General features: G+C 36.3%; 1 protein-coding gene across 2 annotated transcripts in view; it reads left to right on the top strand.

Moving 5' to 3' along the window:
* adamtsl4 (ADAMTS-like 4) overlaps positions 1-27,200 on the top strand; it is an 80,296-nt gene that overhangs the window by 10,405 nt on the left and 42,691 nt on the right. For both annotated transcript variants that reach the window (XM_067400406.1, XM_067400400.1), the window contains exons 4-5: positions 2,502-3,144; positions 23,585-23,687. In XM_067400406.1, the coding sequence (XP_067256507.1) occupies positions 2,502-3,144; positions 23,585-23,687 (746 nt within the window). The remainder of the gene's footprint in view (positions 1-2,501; positions 3,145-23,584; positions 23,688-27,200) is intronic.

Here is a 27,200-nt window from a genome sequence, read left to right as displayed (position 1 = left end):
AAAAACAAAAGGATTACAGTGTAAAATAATATTATTGTGTAGGCTACATAAATGTAAAAATGTGTATTAGAATTACCTTAACTACCTATTTTCAATTCAGCCTATTACTACTTATAATGATGAACAAAATTGGCTAATTAATTGAACAATCATGCCAATACACACACATATATATTAACTGACTCATCGCGCGGAGCTATTTGAAAGCCTGCATGCAATGCAGACGACTGAAAGATTGACTGGCCACTTAACAGGTATTTTTAAGCAAAACATCACTCGTTAAACTCCTCAGTTGAATCGGTGTGTTTAATAAGTCAGTGTATTTTTTAATGTTACGTATAATATATATATATATATATAACTTTGTGCACGAGCAGATCGGTTTCTTTGCTTGAAAAGCATTCAGCTTTTCCGCCAACAAATTCCGCCATGTAAATAGCAATCCGCCACACTCTGATCGGTGTATTGAACGTTCCGCCCATTACTCATTAAGAAAATATGGACAACCCATTTCAAAAATGCGCCCGGTGCACGGACAGTTTTTCCGTCGTTAAAATAGCAAAAGTGGATTTGGACACGCCCTGAGTGCACCTGCGCCGTGCGCTTTACACTTTGCGTTTAGATCGTTAAAATAGGGCCCATAGAGTGTATCGTTATAGTTAAAAGATTTTAATCGTATCTCCAAATCTCATATCGTATCTCCAAATTTCGTCATTTCTATATTTATTTTCTTTTCATAAATCTTAGTGTTCACATCTCTCTGTGGGTTTTGAAATATTTAACCAATGAAAAGTATTAAAAATAGCTTGTGACTAAACCTCATAACTCCACTTACCTCTATCATGAATGAAGTGCCGCATGCAGTTCGGAGAGAGATATCTGCTTATTTACAATATTGGGGTAAATAAAGAACTGTTTGTTTGAATAAGTACATCAATTTCTTTACTCAAGAAACACTATATATAAAAAATAATGTTGTATGTGTTTGAGGAGCGGAGAAAAGTGTCTTGGTGTAGCATTTGTCATTGAGTCATAGCCAATACCAGTGTGTTGCATTTCATCTTTAATAACATGAGATTTTGGCCAAATGTCAGAAAAAACTGAGTGCCCGCATGGCTACAGTAAACTTTATAACCTGTATGTTGATGAAAACGTAACTCACTTATTGCCTCAGATACTGCTGTTAATGAGGGACAAAGCATTTTACTCTGACATTCTCTGAAAAATGGTAAAATGTTAATAATATAGTGATAATATAGTGTCATATATAAATTAAATCATTCATTTAGGTCATTTCTTATTTGCTGTTTTGTTTTGTTTGTCTTTTTTTCTGATAATTTGGCATGCAGTTTTCATACTATTATATGATTGGCCCACCCTGTTTTTATGAAGAAGGCCCACCCGTTTGAACATTTCTGGCTTCGCCCCTGGCTTTCAGTGGCCAATTTAGGGTTATGTTGTGCATTATGAATGTACACTGCCCTCCAAAAGTTTGGAAACACCCCTGGCAAAGTGTTGTTAATGTAATGCAAATACATTACAGTAACTTGACATTATCATTGAAGACCAGCAATAATAATTTGCATTTTGAAAATAATACATAATAATGGCATTATATACATGTCAAAGTCAGACATGCCCCTTTGCCAGCAGTGATGCAGGTTACTGGTTTAAACTTGGCCCAGGTTTGTAAAAGATTTTTGGGTCAGCACACCTTAATAGCTTCAACAATTGATTGCCAGTTAAGATTAGAATACAATGAACCAATCAGAACCCAGTTTAGGTCAGATATCTGCTAATGGTGGATATTTTGATGAATCGAAAATTTAAGTTTTTTTTATGTATAAACTGTTTGTTATAAAATATGTTTTCTTAGCTTGTGTTGTCCCTTATCAGTGCAAAATTATCACAAATTAAAAAGGATTCATGCCAATATTGTCTAAAACCCCACTTTTCTAGGGCGTTTCCAAACTTTTGGAGTGCAGTGTATGTATTCACTACTTCCACATTTGCATAATTTTAGACATTTCTTACTCCTACAATATTGTGTAATAATTAAAATCTTCAGTATATAATATTAACAATTCAGTATTTCACTGCTGTTCTAAGGTGTGCATTTGGTAAGCTTTTATGTTTTTGAAAGTATCTTCACCAAGGCTGCTTTCTATTAGAAAATATTTTTAAATATATTTTTTTTCTGTGATACAAAGCTGAATTTTCAGCATCATTACTCCTGTCATCAATGTCACACACTAATGTAACTATCAAAGAGCCTATCACTATATACTCACATTAATTGTTAATAAACATGCAGTATTTATATCCGCTGCCACTTAGTTTAAGTTCCACTTAATAATATCAGATTTTGAGTTCACAAAACTTTTTTTTTTTTTAAGTACAATGAACTTTCAGTAGTATTTGAGTGAAACGAACAAATTTCATTTAATTAGTTTAAACTGTTTGATTTTACAGTGCATGTTTTGTCTGTCCCTTCACACCAGGTCTAGTTCTTCTATTCGCCCTGGACAGTTTGGGTATGGCAGAGTGCCATTCTCTCTTCCTCTACACAGACAAAATCGGCATGCGCGCCACACGCATCACCACAACTCCACCGCCACAGAGAGACTCGACGCTCTAAGTGTTAACTCCAGCTCACATGTGGACAAAACACAGGGAGAAGTGGAAAAAGCAATTACAGATGTGGCCAATGTTAACAGAGAACGAAAAGAGAAAGACAGGGCTGAAATTGAGACAGAGGCGGGTGCCACGACAGCAGACGTGGGGAGTGATGATGCAGCTGATGGAGAGCCACACAGACGAGCAGAGAGAGTGCGGGAACGCGATCGATTGGCCCATTCACGGACACTAACCCAGAGGCACGCGGCCCGTGACAGACGTATCGATGGCCGCTCTTCTCGTCAAGTCCCACACTCCTACACGCACACTATCCACCGAGCGCACACTCCCAGAGACCCTCCTCCCTACATCCAGACACCCTCAAACCCAAACCCTGAGCCCTGGGTCCCGCAGAACGCTGCCCAGCCCTCCAGAAATGAAGCCGAGAGGGACTGGAGGCCTCCAGCTCCTGCCCGCAACTACAGATGCTCTGGCAGGGACAGAGAGTACCGCAGGTGCAGTCTACAGGTGAGACCACCGCAAACAGGAGGTATCTAATGAATGGGATTTTGATATCTGTTGTTGGTGTTTTTTTGTTTTTTTTTACATTAAGATTTAGATTTGAAGCTCTTAAGGGGCCAAATCATGGAAAATTTTCTCTTTTGAACCCTTGTGAAAAAGAAGTACATTTTATTTTCAATCACTTAAAGGCATAATATGTAAGATTTTTGGATTCAGATATCCAAAAACCAATAGAACAGTAATATATATTTTGTTGAGTTGTGCAATTGCATTATCCCACATATTTCCAAGAATGCTTAATTCAGAGAAATAAGCAATTTATCCAGGACATGGACCGTGTCCGTGCATCGCCTCTCAATGACATCATACCCACGTTACCCTCGGTTTCCATTTTTATTTTGTAGAAACCATGGAAAGACCAAAGACTCTTTAATGTATTATTTGTTTTATTAGACAGGTGAGAAACTGTTTGGATACATTCATTTACAGAAATCTAATCATGTTATATAGCTCCACATAGTAAGTCTTATTGTTTAAATCTCGTTTTCTTGATTTCGCGAGTACCATGTTTTACCATGCCTAATATCGATCTAGCTTACTGCAGTGTGCAACATGTCTCATAGTAGCTGCCGAGTGAACGCACAGAGTAGCATTATAACAACTTTCAACACAAATGTGTCCAATATGATAAATAGCGCTGCATTACCCCACATACACATTCCAGCTGCCTTGTTCCGCTCCAGCGGCTTTCAACCACACCCTGCTTCATACTACAGTAATGTTAATAAATCTTTAATACATTAGCTCACCTATTAAAGGATTAGTTCACTTTCAAATAAAATGTTCCTGATAATTTATTCACTCCCATGTCATCCAATATGTTAATGTCTTTCTTTCTTCAGTCGAAAAGAAATTAAGGTTTTTGATGAAAACATCAGGATTATTCTCCTAATAGTGGACTACAATGGCCTCCAAACGGTTGAAGGTCAAAATTACAGTTTCAGTGAAGCTTCAAAGAGCTTTAAACAATAGCAGACGAGGAATAAAGGTCTTATCTAGCGAAATGATCGGTCATTTTCAAAAAAAATGTAAATGTACATGCTTTATATAAACAAATGATCGCCTTCCAAGTGCTTCCACCAAAACCGCATTTCCGTATTCTTCAAAAAGCTTACTCTGTATGTCCTACACTTTCCCTATTCTACTTACGAAAAAAATGGAACTGACGTTGAGTTCGTTCCGTAAGTAGAAAGCATATACATTTAAAAAATTTTTCGAAAATGACCAATTGTTTCGCTAGATAAGATGCTTATTCCTCGTCTGGTATCATTTAAAGCCCTTTGAAGCTGCACTGAAACTGTCATTTTGACCTTCAACCATTTGGAGGCCATTGAAGTCCACTATAATGAGAATAATCCTGGAATGTTTTCATCAAAAACCTTCAGTCGAAAGAAAGAAAGACATAGACATCTTGGATGACATGAGGGTGAGTAAATTATCAAGAAAATTTTATTTGAAAATGAACTAATTTTTCAATATGATTTCTGCCTAAGCCCTTGTCAGATTCTTTTTCATTGGCTGTAGACAACTTCGGAGAAGCTAGCAAAAGCCTAAGATCCCACCCTCCCTTCAGAGTATCTCCAAAGCCATGCCTCCTCCAAAACACATGAACACACACAGCCAGAGCAGAGTCTGCAAAGCATCACAAGAGACAGCGGTAAATTACTTCATGTCTCAAAGCACATAACTTTACAGTAATAATGAACGTAAACAACTTACAGCTCTGACTTGTACCACCTGACTGCTGCAGATTCATTTCGGCATTGGTAGCATTGACATAGAAATGCATGATTCAGTATATTAATTTAATACATACTACCTTTATATTTTTTTACAACTTTTACAACTTTAATGTTGAATAGCACACTACAGTTAAAAATGTTATCAAGTACTTCTTTAGAATGTGACAGACGATTATAAAAACATGATTTCAACTTTTCATTGACATTATTACAAAAGTGTACCTAAGTATGTTAAGAAATATAGTCATGAAAGAATACTCTTTTTGAGTATTAAGTGGCTTTTTTATTTCATTAATATTATATTATCTGTAATCTGCAATATATATGTATACTGTATATGTGAATGTACAAGTGTACATTCATCTTAGTTAAGTGCACTTCTTTTTCACAAGGGAAATATAACTTTTCTTTTCTTTTAAAAATACTCCCAACTTTCAGAACTCAAAGCTCCCACAGACTCTAAAAAACTAGAAACTAAGCTACAAAAACGGCTCATTAAGAAATCATTATGATTGTGGTGTCTTGATTAACATATGACAGTCATATTTACATAACAGTGTCTATTCAGTATTTATTTATATACTTGGCTCTCTTGGCTCACGGTGGAACTTTGTTGGGACACGGATGTGAGCCAGTCGTAAGAGCGGTCATATGTCAAAAGCAGCAAAAACAGCATGATTCATTTTATGGGTCAGAGAGAGCTTGGGAAGAAAAAAAAAATCTAAATTCTGACTGTTTTGGTGTAGGAAACCCAAAATAATACTGTAAATGACAAAAAAACGAAATGCTACGAAAGTATGGCCCCTTTAACTGGCTTTCTAAATGGGCTAATCTGAGTTTAATCTGGTTCAGGCGCTTTAGTCTTTCTAATACCAAATATTTACCATTCATATAATGACTTCAACTGCTGAAATGGAGTTTGCATGTGTTTATGAATGATGTCAGACTATCCACACAGCCAGCAATGTCGCTTCAACCAATGGTGTTAGATTGGAGCAGGACTAACTGACCAGTGGTAGATGAGGTGACTTAAATGACATACTTCAGCTTTAAATATGCAGTTTGGTCAAGTGTGACACGGTTTCACTTGCACTGATAATGGCAAAACTTTTCCCACTGGAAAGTCCCATGTTTATATCACTCAAAAAGCTCTTTTGCTTGACATCCACCTCCCAGATTTAACCACAGTTTGGTGAAAGTTCGTCATCTGAAATAAATGAAGCCGGTAGTACAGTAATTACCACTGATTTTCTGAAAGATTTCATCAAACACTTTTAGCCCAAAGTGCGTTCATCGCGTCAAAGGGTTGGATTTCCCCTCTTCCAGGAGCTGCTTCTCCATCTATCTCTCCATCTCTCAGAACCTTTTTCTTCATCTTTCCTTCCAGATCGACTTGGTTCATTTGAGCAGAGTCTCGTTCTCATTCCCCTGTCGAACGCTGACTAGAGCCAGATTCTTTGCAAATCATAAATCACCCAGTTCCCTTTAATCCAACTTTCCAGGATCAGCCTGGGCGGTAGTTATATTATACATCTCTGAGCCATTCCAGCGGCCCAGGGCAGCATGTGAGTGCTCAAAACCAGAGTTAGTCATTTTTGAACTGTGGTCAAGTTGATGTGGTAAAGCAGTTTCCTGCTGTTGGTGGCGTAATACACACAACAGACATGAATGACACACTTTTAGAAGGATTACTTCAGACACATCCAAACAATGTTTATGTTACCGGGACATGTCTCTCTTTTGGGCCGTGAACAAGTGCTGAAATCTGAACAAGGTCTCTGATAGAAGGCTTGATTCAGCTGCATTGTATTCCGTGTTTGTCTGGTTGTATGAAAATGAAGGAAGATAAATATGACATCTTTGTCACCATTTACTCACCCTCATGTCATTCCAAGCCACTATTATTTTCATATGCACATATGGGATATTTTATGGTGCTTTATGGTGCTTTTTGCAGTTTGGCAGTATAAATCACTTTCCCTGTATGGAAAAGAGCAGCGTTAACATTCTGTTTAACAACTTTTTTTGGTGTTTCATAGAGGAAAGAAAGAAAATGACATTTCTGGATACATTTTAAAAAGAAGTGTTCTTAATTGTTTTTAACATGAACTTAGTGTAGTGTACTTTAAAGTATCTTTAAAGTATATTGTTAAAAAAAACTGTACTTGCAGATAATATACAGGTGCTGGTCATATAATTAGAATATCATCAAAAAGTTCTCTGACAGCAGAAGTGATGTTTGGCGCTTATACTTCAATAAATGCGAGAGATCACTTCCGTTGTCAGAGCGCGATCAGACCTCACTAAGCGAGTGCTGAACGCAGTTGGACATAGTGGTGTTTTAGAGGTATAAAATCATATAAATACTGTTTGGTTTCTCTCACAAACCGATCGTTTCGTGTCTTAGGACATCAATGTGTCGTCACGAGCCGCAGGGTTTAACTTGGATTTGTCTATGCAAGTTTTTTCGACTCTTATTGATCGAGTTCCCATTCACTCCCATTATTTGACTGACAGACGGCAACGGTTGGAGTTAAAAATCATCATTTGTGTTCTACTGAAGAAACAAAGTCACTTACATCTTGGATGCACTGGGGGTAAGCAGATAAACATCAAATTTTCATTTTTGGGTGAACTATCCCTTTAAGTCCTACTTAAGGTGGTCAAAATAGCATCTAACTGTATTTAATATAAATTTAAACTACAATATATTTTCCTTTAATTGCAATTAACATGAATTTAAGTGTCCAAAAACATTATATTCAGTTCATACTTAAGTATATGTTTTTTTAAAGTATATTATTTCTGTAATAAGTGCTGTTTAAAAGAATGCTAAAGTATACTTTTTTCACAACACAAAGAATACATGTCTTTAAGTAGTTGGAAGTGAGGGCCAAAAATCCCTGAGGCAAGGAATTCCTTCAGATGCATTACAACATCTTATCTATCGCCCTTACCTAAGCGTTTATACTAAACATTTCACAATATCTTCTGTCACAACACAGAATTAGAAATGTTCTTGTCATAGTTACAACAATGCAACACAGCAAAACTAGATTTCAAATGTTGTGCCTGCAGGGAAGGGTTTCGATAAATAGCAATGTTTTTTTTTTTTTTTTTTTTTGCAAGCAGTAGACGGTATATATCACAAGTGATCAGTTATAAGGCATGTACTTCTCAAGTAATTGGTACTCAGTCATCCATTGCATAGATTTGCACTAATACTTTAAAGGTGACTTATTATACCCCTTTTTACAAGATGTAATACAAGTCTCAGGTGTCCCCAGAATGTATCTGTAAAGTTTCATCTCAAAATACCCCATGGATTTTTTTTTTTATTATACCATGTTTTAACTGCCTATTTTTATGTGGGAGAAAAAATGCACTGATTGGGTGTGTGTGCCTTTAAATGCAAATGAGCTTGTGCTCCTCGCCCCCAAGCTCTCGATTCCAATACAATGAGGCATAAACAGTACAGGAGAAGCTCACATAGCAAATATAACTCTCAAAATGGATTAAAATTATACTGATGCAGCATATCAGATCATGTAGGTATGGCATGCATTTTGTGGATGTCTGCTAACATTTGATTCTGAATGAGTTTGATAGCGTGGCTAGGCTAACGTGGCTAAAGCTACACACTGTCGGAGAGACTCAATAAGAATGAATATGCGTTTATGAATTATACAGACTGCAAGCTTTTTTCGGGTTAAAAATGAAAATAATGACATGGCTCTGGTCTCTGTGAATACAGTAAAAATCAATGGTAACTTTAGCCACATTTAACAGTAACAACGTGCTAACAAAATGGCTTCAGAAAGACAATTTGCAAACATCACGAAATATCTATATGAAATTGGATCTTGAACAGTTGGTATCGATCGATCTTTGAAATCAATAAAATTACACCACTGCATCCTTAGTGGCTCAGATGCCAGGAGTTTATGGAGACTCATGTTTACTATTATAGCTTTTAACAGATCAGTGAAAATGTTTACATAGAAAATGTTTACAACCAAGACGCCTATATAGGTCGTTTGTCACTTCTCTGAAATACGACCCATAGGAGCATTTGCTAAAGTTGCGCCCCTATTGACAACAGGACACTTTCATTTTAATTCATGAAATATGACCCATAGGAGCATTTGCTAAATTTGCACCCCTCTTGACAACAAGACATTCATTTTAATGCATTGTTCCCTTTTATCTGCGTCATATTTCAGGTTTTGTGTAGCTCAATTGGTAGAGCATTGCAATATATAACAATATGCAATCATGTGATCATGCAATCGTGGGTTCAATCCCATGGAACACATGTGCTCATAAAGTGTAAATGCACTATAAATCACTGAGGGTAGGTTTAGGGGTGGGTGTAGTTGTTAATAAAAAAATTTATTTTGCTAAATGGAAATAGGACAAATGGTGTAAAAAGTCCACACATTGCATTTAAATGAACACGCATTTTGATTGTTAATGACAGTCATATGTCATTTCACGACGACAGACGTAACACAACATTATTTTTATGCTAGCTAGAGGGCACATGACTTTAAAATGTAAATATAGGTCGTAATAAGGTGCTTGAAAAACGATCTATAGGGTCGTTTTTTTGGAGGACAGTCTCCTGAGACATATCACAAGCTCAGGGTTGGTCGAGACATCTTGAGTGCTGCTGTCCTGTAGAGTTTTGCTCTGACACAACTTCGCATAGCTTTAGTAATCCTGAAGACATTCAGGTGTGTTTGATCAGGGTTGTAGTTAAACTGTGCAGGTCATCTGCACTCCAGGACTAGTGTTACTGGTACACCGTCATTTCTGAGTTCGCTCAGACCGTATGCTCTTTTGTCTGCATGATATGCTGCATGTGCGGAGTGTAGTATTCGGATCAGTGTCGGAGGATCGGACATTCATGCTCCCTGTTTTGTCTCTTGAGTGTTCATTCACTCATTGTGTGCTCTTGTCTCATGTATTTTTGTGGAGCGCCTGGTTTATGTTTTCTTTTTCCAGCTGTTCTTGCGTCTGTGTTTTGTGTAGCATGTCGTTTGTACTTGCATTCAGCCGCATGCTATATTGTCTTGTTTTGTGTAGCACATGGCTTGTGTTTTTCATTGGCCACGTGCTTTCATGTTGTCATGTTTTATGTGGACACGCAGTTTGTGAGAGCTCTTACTGGCTGTGTGTTCGTGTTTGGGCACATGGCTTGTCATGTTTGTTTCTATGTGCCATGTGTTCTCCTGTCTATGGTCTTAACCACACCCTTCTTGTTACCTGCTCCCCCTTGTTTCACTCCTGATTTCCTTCTCTATTTATTCTGCCAGTGTGCGCTGTCCTCTGCGAGGTCATCATCGAATGTACCCTGCCCTATCTGGTCCTGCCCTGTTTTTTTTTGTCTTTGCCTTGTCTGGTTCTGCCTAGTCCATCTACTAGTCCTATTCTTCCCCATGGGGTTGTTTTTGTTTTATTTTATAGTTAACAAAAAGCCCATTGATACTCAGAATTCAAGTCCTCACCTCATCCCTTCGCAACCCTTCAACCCTGGCATGCACCGGATCCTTTACTGGAAACTGAAAATAACTCACTCCCGCTAAACGTTTATTCTTTGAATTCTTGCACTCGTGAATAATACAATTCGACACCATTGTGACTAAAAGTTTTCTAAGGAGTATTTCCTTCTAAAGCAAGATGGTATTTGTCTCTAGTCAAGCATATCCATAGCAGACAGGTGGGACTTGGCAACATGCCCAATGCATTATGGGTGTTGAAGTTTCCCTATTTGGCAAAAGGGTTTTCTCTAGTCAGGTAGCACAGATTTCAAAAAAGTTTTCACCTTTGTACTGCGTTGGCAGCTAAGTCCTATTGAAAGCCCATTCTGTCAGCAGTGTATTACCCTTAATTTTTTTTCAGTGAAATGGTTGCTAAGAGCTTTTTAACACATAACTGAACACTGACACTGCACATATGGAGGTGGAACCCAGGACAAGTTCAGTATTGGCCCATCTGAGAGTTGTTTGGCTATACATAGCAGTGTGTGTGTGTGTGTGTGTGTGTGTGTGTGTGTGTGTGTGTGTGTGTGTGTGTGTGTGTGTGTGTGTGTGTGTGTGTGTTTATCTTAGTTTGGAGTGTCTGTTGAGGGAATGGTGAGATTACTGGGCATAGAAAGACAAACTCACATGTTTTGACTGTATGTGGAGCTTCTGAACACTTGAGAGAACTTAATGACCATCCTGTGCTCTCTCTCTCTCTCTCTCTCTCTCTCTCTCTCTCTCTCTCTCTCTCTGTCTCTGTTGTTTTACTTTCCTTAATATTATAGATCATATGCTTAAGAAAACAGAAATATATATATATTTAAAAATAAATATTTAAGTTATGTCTTGAAAGAAGGAAAAGGTTTGTTTTATAAATGCAAACCTCTTTTATCTAGTTTCACAGCTGTGTTTCTACTTTTTGTCAGCACAGTCAAATATTTATGAAAATATTTATAAAATCACAAGTCAGTCTTCATCCTGAAGGTCTTTCCATATGCTATGCGATAAATTCCACACAGAGTCTGTGGCATTCAGTCATTTTTGTTGGTCTTGTTGTTGTTTAGGTTATTTCACTTATATTTTTTAATTATGTTAACTATCATAACTATGGTATTTCAACACTTTTATACAAAATCTAAAGATATTGTTAGCGTTTTAGGTAATTTCCCTCATTTTAAAGAGGTCCTATTAGTAGCTACTTAGCAATACCAGAAAAGCTAAATGCATGTGTGCAGAATGTTATAATTTTGTCAACCTCAAGATTCTCTTCAGTAGAAGGTCAGTTTGACTCCATCCTGAATACTCAATTCCTCCATTAATCAAATGTGAATGATATATTTGTCAATATTATTTATATTAAAGGGGGTGGTTCAATGTGATTTCACTTTTTTAACTTTAGTTAGTGTGTAATGTTGCTGCTTGAGCATAAACAGTATCTGCAAAGTTACAGCGCTGAAAGTTCAATGCACACGGAGATATTGTCTTTTAAAGTTATGGCAGTTTATTGCCTACAAAAACGGCTGGTTTGGACTACAACGAGCTTCTTCCCGGGTTGGTGACATCATAAACCCTTGCTATCAACATAAACACTGCCCCCGGGAACACGCAACAAAGTGGGCGAGGCCATGTGGCGCAGCATAATGGAAGCGGAAGAGTTGTGTACAGCGGATGTGAGCGGCGCGATGCGACACGTCAAAAGATATAGAACCCATTATAATCTGTGATATTTTCTACACTGGATGCGGCGCTGAAGGCAGCTTCCAGAACCTACACGAGTTCAGTGCTGGATTTGCACAAAAGCTATTACTGAAAGATGAAGCAGTTCCTACTTTAAAAGCAGAAGCTGCTGTTTATTGGCTTCAAACTGTAAGTACATTGTATTGTTTGTACAGGTCTTTTTAACCTAAACTATTTTTAATGCATCAAGGACATAAACAAAGAGCAACTCGTTTTTGCTAGCCAGTTAGCTAAGTTCTAGTGCAACAAACACCAACAAACGTCTATGTTCATAGACAAACAGTTGTTCATGCTATAAATTAAACGCTACCTTTACAAAAATGTGACTACTCAGTCATGTATTTACTACAGTAAAGCTTTAATCAGGATAAAACTGTATATTGAAAGCTAACAAACAGCAGTGACAGCATCTAAACACTTTGACACAAATACTAAATGAAATACCATTCATAAACGTCCTTTAAAAGCCGCGATTGCAGAGTTTCTTCTTGACTCTCTTCATCTGGGTCTGATTCGGCTCAATTTGATACAGCAATATAGACGCCATTATTTACTTTCCACCTAAGCGCGTAACTACGAATGGTAAGGGGCGTGGCGTTTTCGGATGCTTCAGCGAATAATGATACACTGGGCCAGCTACCAACCTTCCAACCAATCTGAGCACATTGCATATTTCGGAGGGAGTGGCTTCATAGAAGCAGGAAGTCAAACGAGCCGTTCATATGACAGTGGAAACAGAGGTATAGAATAAAGCTAAAATATATGAAAAATACAAAAAAAACAAGCATTAAGACATGTTAAACTGCGCCCCCAAAACACAATCAAGCCAAGAAAAAAAAACACAAACCACCCCTTTAAGTATTTTAGTATCTGAATCTGGAAATTGCATCTATTAAATTATTATATATATCCATAAATTATACATAAACTTTGATTTTAAGCTTCTGCAAGCTGCAAGTTTTCTTCTTCCCAATCAGTGTGTTACACTGTGTAATAACTTGTTCTGTTTGAACTAGTGTGTGTGTGTGTGTGTGTGTGTTTTATTATGGGTTAGATATCTCAGGAATGTTATTGGGTGTACAACATTCTATTTGGAGGAATACTAAATTATAGTTATATGTACTTTATCATCCGTGTGTGTACTTTGTGTGTTTGAGCGGTGGGGAACTGAGAGTAGAGGAGGAGAGGAAGTGAAATAGAGGAGTGGAGCGAAGGGGCTTTTGGGGGGTGTGACACAGTTACGCTGTAGCGCAGTGAAAGACGGCACTGTTTAAAACACACACACACACACACACACACACACACACACACACACACACACACACACACCCTCCAGAAATAGAGAGGGCAGAAAAACAGATAGAGGGAAAGAGTGCGCCTGGATTGAAGCACAGATGAGGAAGGAAAGAAGAGTTTTGCTGAAAGAGGGAATGGAAAGAACAAGAGAAAAGAGGAATGGAATGTGTAAAAGAGAAAAAAAATTGTAAAGAAATAAAAAGAAAGAGAAAGGTCTTTCTGTGTGAATTCACTGAGCAAAGGGTGGGCTCTGCACTCGCTAAATAAACATTGACATTGCCGTGTCAAAGGCTAAATCTCTTCACAATGGCCTATCAGAAACAAAAGAGGGAACTCATCTCAAATTTACCATATGATTCAAATGCTGACTGAGAAAATACTGTGATTTCAACATGTGATCTGAAAATATGTGAGTGTTATCCTGCAAAAACAACAACAACAACAAAAAAATCTGGCATATCAACATATCAATTTGTATGATTTTCTTTGATAACGCTTTATTTTAAGGTGATTCGGCTAACTGTAACTCTATAGTAAGTACATGTAGTTAATAAATATTACTCAGTACTTATTTGAGTAAGTACAATGTAACTACATCACCTTAAAATAAAGTGTATCCCATTTTTCTGTGTAAATTCAGTTTTGCAGTATGTCATGTCTTCTGTTTTTCATCAGCAGGCCTCATTCAGGAAACACAAGCAGAACAAATTTCTATGTAAATTGTCACATGATGAATGTCTTGTGATAATGTAACATCTTGCATCATGCGACAATTTATGTGTTTCATGAATGGGGGCCCAAAAAAATGAATGGATACTGGGGCTGTAATGCTCTAAAAATTGGCAGTCGAAAAGCATCATAAGAGTAGTCCATTAAACGTGGGGGAAAAAAAAATCTATTTTCCAAAATAGTTTAACTGGAAACAAGCAACATCAGCATTCTGTTAAATATCTCTTTAATACAGTCATTCAGTTTTGAAGTGTGTAAATGGTGACAGAATTCACTAGTCCTTTAACAGTTCAAATGTGACCAGAGGGTTAATTTCCTCAAATGCACATCATGTGACGTGTCCCTGCCCAATCATTGTCCTCATGCTGAATGCGATGTTTTCAAAATGAAATACATTACAGATGCTGTTGAATTCCTGTGCTTTAAAGGGTTGGAGAGAGTTTCCTTTGTGGGGATTTAAAGAATTTAGGCCATAATGCTGATATGGGGCAATATATCAGGAATTTGTCAGGAAATGAGCTCAAGTCTCAGCTGGGACTGGGTTCGGACAGCTGTCCATCACCTGTGCAAACGACCCGCCGCAAATGACTCAATTCCCACATGGGGTTTTGTAATCTTTTGTTTACGTTGTGTTTCAAAAAATGTCTATCCAATTTACTTACTTTAATAATAAATTAATTAAACTTTTGTTTCAGAATAAGTTCATTTATTTTCCCTCTGATATTCTCTCTCTCCCTCTTTTTCCTTTTTATTCTGTTGTCCTCGAGGGAGGCCTAAAACGTTCACGTTTATTTGTCTGTAACTCAGCATTTATTCTCTTCAGGTTGAGTTTGTAAAAGCCCACTGTTTTACAGCTGCTCTCCTCCTCTGCTCTTCCCTCATCTTCTCTTTCCTTGTCAGATTCTTCCCTCTTTTTGTGCACTACAACAATGTTTTATTCCTCAGTGTTTTTGTCTGGTTTTCCAGTACAAATCAAGATTCAATTACTTGAGAACCAAAATTTCTTAATGAGGTCCTCCTATTATGTTTTTGTTTTTTTATAACATTTTCATCTTTCTTTAGTGTGTAATGTTGCTGGTTGAGCATGAGAAACGTCTGCAAAGTTACAAAGAACAAGTCACTCTATATTCTCTATATCGGTGTCACTGTTTCTGAACTGCCTGAAACGCCTCTATTGTAGTCTTGAGTTTTCTTCCGGGAACTAACACATCATAATATTCCACATTTAAATAATTCCTACCCAAGACATACACAAAAGGGGGCGGGGCCTGGTTTGGTTAGTTATTATTGTGTTGAAACATTTCCCAAACACGATCAAAGCGGTCAAAAGATACTGGTCTAGCTGACCAATCAGAGCACAATATGCTTCATAGATAAAGGAGCTAAATAGGGGTGCATTTCCCAAAAGCATCATTAGCCATTTATGGTCGCAAGTTGTCGAGTTGTGTTGGTAACGACGGAACTTGCGACCATAGTTGACTTTGAGAAACGCAACCCAGAGCGTTACTGACAGACTGGAAAAAGAGGTGCTGCAACAATGTAAAATATGTGAAAAATAATGTTTTTTAAATTAAGATACAATTACTTGAGAAACCAAATGGCATAATATAACAAGTCTTATTTTCTGAAAAAAAAAAAACAAGAAAAAAATTTGCCAGTGAGGTACAAACATAAACTTGTCTCCCTTTTAAATTAAGTTTACTTTTATTAAAGGTGCCGAAGAACATGTTTTTAAAAGATGTAATGTAAGTCTAAGGTGTCCCCTAAATGTGTCTGTGAAGTTTCAGCTCAAAATACCCCATCGTTTTTAATTTTTTTTTTAACTGTCTATTTTGGGGCATCATTATAAATGCGCTGATTCAGGGTGTGCAGCCCCTTTAATTCTCGTGCTCCACGCCCCAAGAGCTCACGCTTGCCTTAAACAACATAAAAAAAGTTCACACAGCTAATATAACCCTCAAAACGGATCTTTACAAAGTGTTCGTCATGCAACATGTCTAATTCCGTAAGTGTGGTATTTATTTTGATGTTTACATTTGATTCTGAATGAGTTTGGGGCTGTGCTCCGTGGCTAAAGCTAACATTACACACTGTTGGAGAGATTTATAAAGAATGAAGTTCTGTTTATGAATTATACAGACTGCAAGTGTTTAAAAATGAAAATAGCGACGGCTCTCTTGTCTCCGTGAATACAGTAAGAAACGATGGTAAATTTAACCACATTTAACAGTACATTAGCAACATGCTAACGAAACATTTGGAAAGACAATTTATAAATATCACTTAAAAATATCATGATATCATGGATCATGTCAGTTATTATCGCTCCATCTGCCATTTTTCACTATTGTTCTTGCTTGCTTACCTAGTCTGATGATTCAGCTGTGCAAAGATCCAGACGTTAATACTGGCTGCCCTTGTCTAATGCTTTTCATTATGTTGGGAACATGAGCTGGCATATGCAAATATTGGGGGTGTACATATTAATGATCCCGACTGTTACGTAACAGTCTGTGTTATGTTGAGATTCGCCTGTTCTTCAGAGGTCTTTTAAGCAAATGAGATTTATATAAGAAGGAGGAAACAATGGAGTTTGAAACTCAATGTAAGTCATTTCCATGTACTGAACTCTTGTTATTAAACTATGCCAAGGTAAATTCAATTTTTGAATCTAGGGCACCTTTAAACCACTGGCAGATTTTTCTTGTTTTAAGCATGGAGAATTAATTTTTCAGAAAATAAGACTTGTTATATTATGCCATTTTGCTTCTCTAATAATTGTATCTTAATTTCAGAATGTTATATATTTCTACTAGCAATCAAGACAAAAAAAACTGAGGAAGAAAGTAATTTTTACTTTGTTTAATACACACATATCTGTCTGGGATTTACTCTGCATTAGTTTTAAACAAACAGACACAAACTCACAGACATATGTCATAACCCACATATTAAAAACACATGTACTGTATGTTACATCACACACACACACACACACACATGGACACAAAGAAAGAAGTGTCTAGCCCACATTCTTTGTGCTTCACAAATGAGCCCCACATGCTCACACACTCACATACACTCAGAGCTTGTGTGGAATCTAGTTAGTGGTGTTCACTTAGTCAAGCATCACTATTACTTAAAGGTGCCATAGAATTGAAAATTGAATTTACCTCGGCTTAGTTGAATAACAAGAGTTCAGTACATGGAAATGACATACAGTGAGTCTCAAACTCCATTGTTTCCTCCTTCTTATATAAATCTCATTTGTTTAAAAGACCTCCGAAGAACAGGCGAATCTCAACATAACACCGACTGTTACGCAACAGTCAGGATCATTAATATGTACACCCCCAATATTTGCATATGCCAGCTTATGTTCAAGGCATTACACAAGGCAGTATTAACATCTAAGCAAGCAAGGACAACAATGAAAAATGGCAGATGGAGCAATAATAACTGACATGATCCATGATTACATGATATTTTTAGTGATATTTGTAAACTGTCTTTCTAAATGTTTCGTTAGCATGTTGCTAATGTACTGTTAAATGTGGTTAAAGTTACCATCATTTCTTACTGTATTCACAGAGACAAGAGCTGTCGCTATTTTCATTTTTAAACACTTGCAGTCTGTATAATTCATAAACACAACTTCATTCTTTATAAATCTCTCCAACAGTGTAGCATTAGCTGTTAGCCACGGAGCACAGCCTCAAACTCATTCAGAATCAAATGTAAACATCCAAATAAATACTATACTCACATGATCTGATGTATGCATACAGCATGCATGACGAACACTTTGTAAAGATCCATTTTGATGGTTATATTAGCTGTGTGAACTTTATTCAATGTATTATAGAGTCGCGAGCTCGGGGGCGGGGAGCGCTAGCATTTAAAGGGGATGCAGCCTGAATCGGCGCATATTTAATTATGCCCCAAAATAGGCAGTTTAATAGGCAAATTTTAATTAAAAAAAAATCTATGGGGTACTTTACAGACACATTCAGTGGACACCTTAGACTTATATTACATCTTGTGAAAAAGCATTCTGGGGCACCTTTAATATATTTCTTATTTCTACTCTCGCTCAAACCTCTTACTCTTAAGAATTCAGCTTTGTTGTGTAACCCGTCCTGCACCATTTATACATCAAATTTTGTGGGTGGGCTTTTTTTGGCTTGGGCCAGTAAGTAACCACTGAGCAGAACACTTCAGCAAAACCAAAATTAAAAACATAAAATCTCATTAAAAACAAACATCCACTCCGGGCATCACTTTTGGCCACTGCATGCTATACTGTTACAAAGATCTCATTGATTTACATTACAAGCTATCAGAATTTCATCGTACTTTCTGACCATATAGCCTAAATATCAGCATCTGCACCAAGTTTGGCACAAATTGTATGTGCACATGGAACAGCCCATCGAAACGTCTTTGTGTGCACATTTCATTTGTGTCTATTCAGGTGTTTTAAGTTTCTTGTTTTCTTGGAGTGTGTTTGTGCGTGTTTCAGCATGCTGCTTTGTTAAATGTGTTTACACTGACCAACTGCTTTTGTCAGCTGGACACAGAGAAAAACAAAAGAACGAGGTATTCAGGAAGATGTGTGCGGAGAAAGTGTGTGTGAGTGTGTGAGAGTGAGTGACAGCTGTTGTGTCATTAGTGTTCACAACATGTGTGAGAAAATCTTGAGCTCAAGCCACATTTATGCGCCATGGATGCATCTGAGCCAGCCATACATTCATTATGTGTGTGTGTGTGTGTGTGTGTGTGTGTGTGAATGCTACACCATGATTTCCCACTGAGCTTGTAAGCGCTTGGCTTCTCCTGGTAATAAGATCCGATTGAGCTGCTATTTTGTGAATGTGTGTGTGTTGAGATGCAGTCTGACCCATGTGTGCCCCTGTTTGACAGTAGCTCTGTTAACGAGGAAGTGAATGTGGCCTAAGGAAAGGCAGTAAAGCTTTAGCTCTCTCTCTCTCTCAGCTTGAGCTCTAGTAGATGTACTGCTTCATTACAGAAACTCTTCTGAACTGTATGACTATATATCAGCTCTGTGTTGTCCTTCGGCACGCTTGTACTCTAAAATATGCTGGGTTGTTTCAACCCATGTTTGGGTCAAATATGGACAAACCCAACCGTTGGGTTTAAAATTGAATTTAAAAATTTAACTAATGGTTATGTTTATCCATATTTGACCCAAACATGGGTTGAAACAATCCAGCATATTTTAGAGTAAAAGTCTCTTTTGGGTCGGATCTCACAAATTATTTTGCCTGTTTTCGTTTTGGACCATCAAAAATGGTCTACGTCGGGCACCATTCACTTGCACTAGATGAAGAAAAATCTTGGAATGTTTTCCTCCAAAACCTTAATTTCTCTTTGGATGGCCTTGGGTAAACTATTCTTTAAGTTTACTTTTTGGGTGAACTATTCCTTTAAGTTTACTGAATTGAATGAACATTAAAGTATACTTCTTTTTTTGTAAGGGCTTTTTTGAGCAGCATGAACATTTTGCTCAATATTTCCATTTTTGTTTCATGAAAGTAGTTAAGCCGGGTTTTGAACAACTGTTGGCAGAACTGTTGCTTTCGTTTTATTATTTGTCATTTTATATCTTTATTCATAACAATTATATGTTCTGGGGTTTCAAACACTTCAAAACGTACGTAATATTCTGAGTGTTTATAAATATTCGTCAGCATTGATGTAGCCTAATTAAAGTATGTATATATGTATGTATCTTAACATCGTAAGTTATGCCTCAAGCACCCAAACCGCAGATTAATTCAAGTAAATCAACGAACATGAGTATTAGCTTTAAACCCCTTGAATAAACGGAGCTGGAGTTTTCCCGAGCAAACACACTCAGGAGTTGCAGACATGTTGTAAATATTTAGGGAAGGTTTGTGGATAGCCACAGTGTGTTTGGTGTGCATTAATGGGACGGTGTTTGGTCATTAATGGCCATGTGTGCAGTTGTCTGCTGTGGTCTGTGAGGTTAAATGCTGACCCCGCGACTGCTTGATTTCACCCTCGTTACCGTCCGCAGCTGGCTCTGCCTGTCCCGCCTCCTGCTTTAGTGTCCTGCAACATCCCTTAACTTAATCTCTCCCTCTGTGGGTGGTTCCTATCGTGTTCAAGAGGGACGGGGAAAGACAGGAAGAGGAAAAAGGCAACAGAAAATCAGCAGTGTTTCCTGATGTCATTGGCGTTGTGAACGAACACGTGGAAGATCTTGAGAGAAGCATCTGGTCCAAACTAGTGCTGTTCTCTGTAGCACTCTCAAAGCTGATATAGGTCTGATTTATGATGCCATATGTTTTTATCCTGATGGTAATGATTTGGGAATTATAAGGAATTTGTCGATTCTGGTTTAGTTTCCACCAACAATTCTAGTTCCTTAACCTTGTAAACCCTGACATGAAATAATAGTCTAAAAAAAAAAAAAAAAATATATATATATATATATATATATATATATATATATATATATATATATATATATATATATATATACTTTTTTTTTTTTTTTTTAAATGAAAAACTTTATTAAACTTTTTGGCGAAATCTAAAAACATTGCATTTGTGTTTTTCATTCAGGCTTTTATGCCTCATATAGTATGGTATAGTGAGAATATGGAGCTCATATATTTGACGAGAGAAAAACATCGCAGTTGTATTCAGAGGCCCAAAGTGAGCAAAAATATGCAATTTGGTGCAGATGCTGATATTTTATGGCCAAAAAGTAAGATGATCATATTTGATACTCACATTTTAATGATTTTTCTAAAATAAAAAAGATGTATGGATAATCAGGTAAACCTAAATTTCTTCAATCCAGTAAGTGTTCATAAATATTACTATATAAATGTTATTCTTATGTTTACTTTATAAAGATTTCAGTAAAGGCTTCATCGCAAAAAGACACGTGAATCACGGGCTGAAGGTGCATGCCTTTTACTTGCTTAAAAAGTATAAACTATCAATCAGGCATGTAGTAAATTGTGTGCAACAGTTTTTTACAGAAGCTTGTTTCCACCACTAAATAATAATAAAAAAAAAAGGTAATTGCGACTTTTTATCTCACAATTCTGACTTTTTTTCTTGCAATTGTGAGTTTATGTCTTGCAATTCTGAGAAAAAAAAAGTCAGAAAAGCAAGATATAAAGTCAGAATTGCATTATAAATTCAGAATTGCGAGATATAAAGTCAGAATTGCGAGATATAAATTCAGAATTGTGTGATATAAAGTCAGAATTGTGAGATATAAAGTCAGAATTGCGAGATATAAATTCAGAATTGTGTGATATAAAGTCAGAATTGCAAGATATAAAATCAGAATTGCATTATAAATTCAGAATTGCGTTATAAAGTCAGAATTGCGTTATAAAGTCAGAATTGTGTGATTTAAAGTCAAAATTGCGAGATGTAAAGTCAGAATTGCCTGATATAAATTCAGAATTGCCAGATGTAAAGTCAGAATTGTGTTATAAATTCAGAATTGCGAGATATAAAGTCAGAATTGCGAGATATAAAGTCAGAATTGTGTGATTTAAAGTCAAAATTGTGAGATGTAAAGTCAGAATTGTGTTATAAATTCAGAATTGCGAGATATAAAGTCAGAATTGCCTGATATAAATTCAGAATTGCCAGATGTAAAGTCAGAATTGTGTTATAAATTCAGAATTGCGAGATATAAAGTCAGAATTGCCTGATATAAATTCAGAATTGCCAGATGTAAAGTCAGAATTGTGTTATAAATTCAGAATTGCGAGATATAAAGTCAGAATTGCGAGATATAAAGTCAGAATTGTGTGATTTAAAGTCAAAATTGTGAGATGTAAAGTCAGAATTGTGTTATAAATTCAGAATTGCGAGATATAAAGTCAGAATTGCGAGATATAAAGTCAGAATTGTGTGATTTAAAGTCAAAATTGTGAGATGTAAAGTCAGAATTGTGTTATAAATTCAGAATTGCGAGATATAAAGTCAGAATTGCGAAATATAAAGTCAGAATTGCGAGATATAAAGTCAGAATTGTGTGATTTAAAGTCAAAATTGTGAGATGTAAAGTCAGAATTGCGAGATATAAAGTCAGAATTGCGAGACGTAAAGTCAGAATTGCCTGATATAAAGTCAGAATTGTGTTATAAATTCAGAATTGCGAGATATAAAGTCAGAATTGCCTGATATAAATTCAGAATTGCCAGATATAAAGTCAGAATTGTGTGATATAAAGTCAGAATTGCAATATATAAAGTCAGAATTGCCTGATATAAATCCAGAATTGCCAGATGTAAAGTCAAAATTTTTTGATATAAAGTCAGAATTGCGTTATAAAGTCAGAATTGCATTATGAAGTCAGAATTGCGAGATATAAAGTCAGATTTGCGTGATATAAAGTCAGAATTGCAAGATGTATAACACAATTGAGTTATAAAGTCAGAATTCTCACTATTCTGACTTTATAACTCAATTGTGAGTTTGTTCCTCGCAGTTCTGAGAAAAATGTCACAATTACCTTTTTTATTTTTGATTTCATGCCGGAAACAAGCTTCCATAGGTTTTTCAGCAAAGTCTTAATCATGTTGATGATTTAGAGGCCTTGTATCAAATATAATACTGTGATATTGTGAGTGCTTTATAGGGTTAATGGTTCTGTTAATAATTTGGAGTTCTATGTATTTTTAATCTTTCATACAAGTTTTAATTTTTTTTTAAACTTTGTTTTTCTTTGTTTTGTTTTGTTTTTTTAAATTGAATGATTCTGAATAACCAAGTTATTTGATTCCCAATCTTGTGGTTTGTCAGTTTTTCATTCCTTAAAATTTGTGTCATTTTGAGTCGTCTTCTTCATAGCTCTTGGCTTGCTCTGGCTCCATAAACACTGGCCTCCGTCTGTCTCTCCCTCTCTAGAGATTTATGTGAGTGTTTTCAGGTTCACCATTATTTCCATATGGTAGCCAATGTATCACTCTCTGTCACAGGTTGACCCAAAGCACAAACTTATATGTGGTTTACGGGGACACTCCATAGACGCAATGTTTTTTATACTGTACAAACTGTACATTCTATCCCCCTACAACTACCACTACTCCTAAACCTATCCATCACAGAAAACATTCTGCAGTTTTTTTATTTCAAAAAACATACTAAATGGTGTTTTGTTTTTGTTTTTAATAATAAAAAAAAAAAGTGTCATTATACACGTGTCCTCATAGACCATGTATACAAGAACACACACACATACACACACACATTGCTGTGCTTGTCAAAGTGAGACACTATAACTTAAGTCTCTCTCTCTCTCTCTCTCTCTCTCTCTCTCTCTCTTTCTCCCTCCAGGCATGCCCAGGTGCTCCAGTAAACTCCAGGGCTGAGCAGTGTGCAGCGTTCAACAGTCAAGAGTTTATGGGACGCGTGTATGACTGGGAGCCTTTCACAGAAGGTTAGAAACGGAAATTGAAGGGGTATAAAGGGAAAAAAAAAGAAGCAATAACAGAGTATTACCCTTGGAATATTACCCTGCTACACACCTCTCTGCCATTGTGGAGCAGCATTTGGAGTTTATTGTTTAATTATCAAGTTTACTGCACATCTACTCAAACAACATTTTCCATTTACATCACTTAGTTCTTCATGATGAACATGATTATATCAGACCATGTTCCTTTACTGTTAAGAGGTACAAATGAGCTCTGTTCCAAAACCTAGTGTGCTGCCTTCCTAGAAACATTTTAAGGCACTAGCGTTCTTTTTTTTTTTTTTTTTTTGGGCTCACCAAGGCTGCATTTATCTGATTCAAAGTACATTAGAAATATTATAAATATTAGATATAACATTATTGTGAAATATTATTACAAATTTAAATAACTGTTTTACATTTGAACATACTTTGAAATGTAATTTATTCCTGTGGTCAAAGCTGAATTGAAGATGGCTTAGAAGTGGAGAAAAAATGTTGATGACTCTGAAAATATCAACTAAATTTTGATTTCATATTACAAAAAAAGAAAAAAAAATATATATATATATTTGGCTTTTGATTACACATTAATCTACCAAATCAACATGGTGGAGTATTTTCAGTTCTCTTCTTTTGCAATTTGTAAACTAATTCTGCATATTCTGCACAATCAGCGTAGAAAATGTGAAAAATGTGCACGGATTCACTTTAGACTGGAATAACCTTAAACAGTTAGTGATTCTCAGAAAGCACAGAACTAGCAGATAAGCAAGAATAAAGGCGTTTTTGAGAGGGTGTAAATGACCTGAGCCTTAAGAAGACAAAGTAGATGTAGAATGAATGAAGGGAAGGAGGAGGGGGGTGACCACAGGGGTCATGGGTATTACTGTACAAGCAAAGCGTCTTTGTGAGAGAGAAGGATAGAGAAAGAGAAGTTAAAGAGAAACACAGAGTTAAAAACAGAGGAATGTGTGACAGACCCTTATAAAAGTCACCGAGACAGAACACACATACCAGACCGTGACTATAAATCAACAATACAGAAAGAGGAGAGAAAGAAAAAGAGTGACTTATAGTGGGGAAATCGGATGAGGGAGGAGGAGTCAGAGAGGACAGAGGTTAGGGAGCCATAGCAACCGAATGAAAAATGCTGCTGTTCGGGATGGATGGATGGATGGGATGAAAGGGTCTGTGAATGAGAAGAGAAAGACCTGAATGGAGGAAGAAAGGCCTGAATAGTAAGTGAGAGGCTTGAAAAAGGGGGAAGTGAGGACAGACGTTACTGAAGTGACACCCAATCTACTGCTGAGGAGAGAGAGCCGTCTGGCCCACAGTAGAGAGACTCAAGTGTGCAGGACATCCTCTCCGACAGATGGTCGTATAGAGGCAACCGCAAATCTTTAGGACAGGACCTTAAATCTGCAGTTTGGATCCGTGCAATCTTAAATATTGGTTCTTGAGTGTAGAACCTTGAATCTTGAAGCTTAAATAGGCCTGCTGAATATAGAATCTTGATTCTTGAGTTTAGAACCCTGAATCTTTTAGTGTAGAACCTTGAATTTGAATTTAGAATCATGCATACTGAGTTTAAGTTAAGGACCTTTAATCTTGAGTTTAGAATCTTCATACAGAATCTTGAATCTTAAGGGTTATAACTTTGAAACTTTAGTTTGCAATCCTTAAACTTGAGTGCAGAACTTTAAATTTAGGATCATGAATACTGAGTTTAGACTCTTGAATTACAACCATGTGTTTACAATTATCTTGAGTTTAGAATCAATTTTGGATACTGAGTGTAAAATGTCTTTAGTTTAGATTCTTGAGTTTATAACCTTGAATCCTGAGTGTAAAACCTTGAATGGAATTATGAACACTGACTTTAAACACTTGAAACTTGAATTTACAATCTTCAATTTAAAATCTTTAATTTTGAATACTGAGTGTAGAATATTAAATCTTCCCCAGGTTTCATAGACCAGGCTTAAGGCTAGTCTAAAAAGTCTAGTCTTGTCTTGTTTCAAGATGCACACTAGTAATGTTTTATATAAGGCATGTTTAAAAAGCTACTTTAAACTAAGGAATAATCCTGGCTTAATCTAAGCCCTGTCTGTGAAACCTGGGTCTTGAGTTTTAGAATTTAAATTCTTAAGTTTAGAACCTCAAATCTTGAGTGTAGAACCTTTAATTTAGAATCTTAAATACTGAATATAATAATTAGTTTAGAATCAAGATTCTTGAGTTTTTAACCCTGAATATTATTTAGAATCTTGAATTTATAATCTTGAGTTTGTAATCTTCAGTTTAGAACCTGCAAATTTGAGTTTAGAACCTCAAGAACCTTGAATTTAGAATTGTGAATACTGCATTATGAAACTTGAATCTTGAATTACAATCATGAGTAAAACCTTAATCTTGAGTCTAGAATTTTCAACCTTGAATACTGAGTGTAGAACATTAAATCTTGAGTTTGAATCTTGATTCTTGAGTTTAGAACTTCAAATCTTGAGTGTAGAACCACAAATTTAGAATTTTAAATACTTAGTATAGAACCTATAATCATGAGTTTAGAACCCTGAACCTTAATCTTTAGAATCTTGAATGTCTAATTTTGAGTTTGGAATCTTTAGTTAAAATCTTCAGGAGAACCTCAAGACCTTTGCATTTAGAATTGTGAATCCTAAATCCTGAGATTCCTGAGTCCTGGAATTGAGAATCCTGAGAGACACTTGAATCTTGAATTTACAATCTCGAGTTAAAACATTAAATCTTGAGATAAGAACCCTTAATTTTGTGGTTGGGTAGATTCTTCAGTTGTAAACTTGACACTGGTATTTAGATCTTTGAACATTGTTTGAAGTTATTTGTTGATGAAGTGCTGCTAAGGAGTTGTTGCAGCTTCTGTGTTGAAGGAGTGGGTCTTTTATAACTGAGCTTTTTCTCATCATAGTTCTGAGAGTCATAATGATCTCGCTGCTGCTTCCAGTAATGTTCAGTAAATCATTTCTAGAAGAGGACAAGCTTGTGTGACATTAAAGGAATAGTTTTATACAAGGAGAAAGGATTGTGTATTGATTACAAGATATTTACTCCAAACCTTATAAAATGCATAGTGTGCCAGGAGGCCGTCAGCTTTAATCTTGTTACAATAGATAATCAACAGATTGAAATCATACAAAATACAATGCCGATATGAGGTTTGGCACATTTTGTTTTTGGTAGATTGCTGTAGAATATTTGCTTTGAACTGCACGTCGATTCAGTCTAATGTTTGTTTAAGTGTAATCAAAACTATAGTGATTTATTCATTTAGCAAATGCTTTTATCCAAAGTGACTTATAAGTGAGGATTGCCTCAGAACAAATGATTCATCCTGAGGAGATCATGTAACATAAAGTGGGCTGATACGCACTTCCTAAACGAGTTGGAAAACTACAAGCTAGAACAGAGATATAGGTGTGACACTGTGAAATAGTGTTTTATGGTTTAAGGGTAAGT

The sequence above is a fragment of the Chanodichthys erythropterus genome, chromosome 2 (assembly GCF_024489055.1).
Source record: "Chanodichthys erythropterus isolate Z2021 chromosome 2, ASM2448905v1, whole genome shotgun sequence".
In the NCBI taxonomy this organism is placed as follows: Eukaryota; Metazoa; Chordata; class Actinopteri; order Cypriniformes; family Xenocyprididae; genus Chanodichthys; species Chanodichthys erythropterus.
Note: the sequence above shows the minus strand (reverse complement) of the source record. Positions and strands in the feature narration are given on the sequence as shown.